General features: G+C 60.6%; 1 protein-coding gene across 1 annotated transcript in view; it reads right to left on the bottom strand.

Annotated features, from left to right (window-relative positions):
* POGZ (pogo transposable element derived with ZNF domain) overlaps positions 1 to 698 on the bottom strand; it is a 16,943-nt gene that overhangs the window by 11,151 nt on the left and 5,094 nt on the right. The window contains exon 7 of the mRNA XM_027708936.1: positions 242 to 576. Coding sequence (XP_027564737.1) covers positions 242 to 576 — 335 coding nt within the window. The remainder of the gene's footprint in view (positions 1 to 241; positions 577 to 698) is intronic.

The following is a 698-nucleotide window of genomic DNA, read 5'->3' as shown; positions in this document are numbered from 1 at the left end:
CACCACTGGTGCTCCCAGTCCAACCCTAACCCTCCAAACTGGGGCTGTTCAGGCTGATTTTTCCATATATTCCCACTGTAACTCTGCAGGTCATTCCTAACCCTGGGAATTGGGGCTGGCCAGGTTGGTTTTTATTCACCCCCCATAAATCTACACCACCACTGGTGCTCCCAACTCAACCCTAACCCTCCCCAGTGGCTGCCCAGCCTGTTCATGTGCCCCCTGTGCCCCTTTTGCCCACCTGATGTTGTTCTTGAGCCTCTTGGTGCAGTGTGGGCAGCGGAAGGACGTGGGCACCTTGGGGAAGGGCAGCAGCTGGGCACCTTTGCCCCCGTCGCGGCCGTAGTAGAAATCATCCACCAGCATGATGAGCTTGCTCTGGGCAGAGTCTGGGCCCCCCTCGCCCCCCTCGGGGCCCTTGGCACAGGGGGACAGGGCTGGCACCGCCGGGCACGGGGCTGGGGGGGCTCCAGCCGGGGTTTTCTCTGGGGACGGGGGTTTGGGGGATTGCAGGGGGGGCTCCGAGTCCAGGGATTTCCTCTTCTTCAGGAATTCCACCATCTCGGGGCAGCAGTACTGAGAGAGGGGGGGAAAAGTGCACAGGGGGTTAAACCAGCACCACAAACACAGGGAACTGTGCCCAGGGAGAGGTAAAATCACCCCCTAAAACACCAAGGGAACTGTGCCCAGGGGGAGCT

This window comes from Neopelma chrysocephalum, unplaced genomic scaffold (assembly GCF_003984885.1).
Source record: "Neopelma chrysocephalum unplaced genomic scaffold, ASM398488v2 Primary Assembly neopelma1_96635, whole genome shotgun sequence".
In the NCBI taxonomy this organism is placed as follows: domain Eukaryota; kingdom Metazoa; phylum Chordata; class Aves; order Passeriformes; family Pipridae; genus Neopelma; species Neopelma chrysocephalum.
Note: the sequence above shows the minus strand (reverse complement) of the source record. Positions and strands in the feature narration are given on the sequence as shown.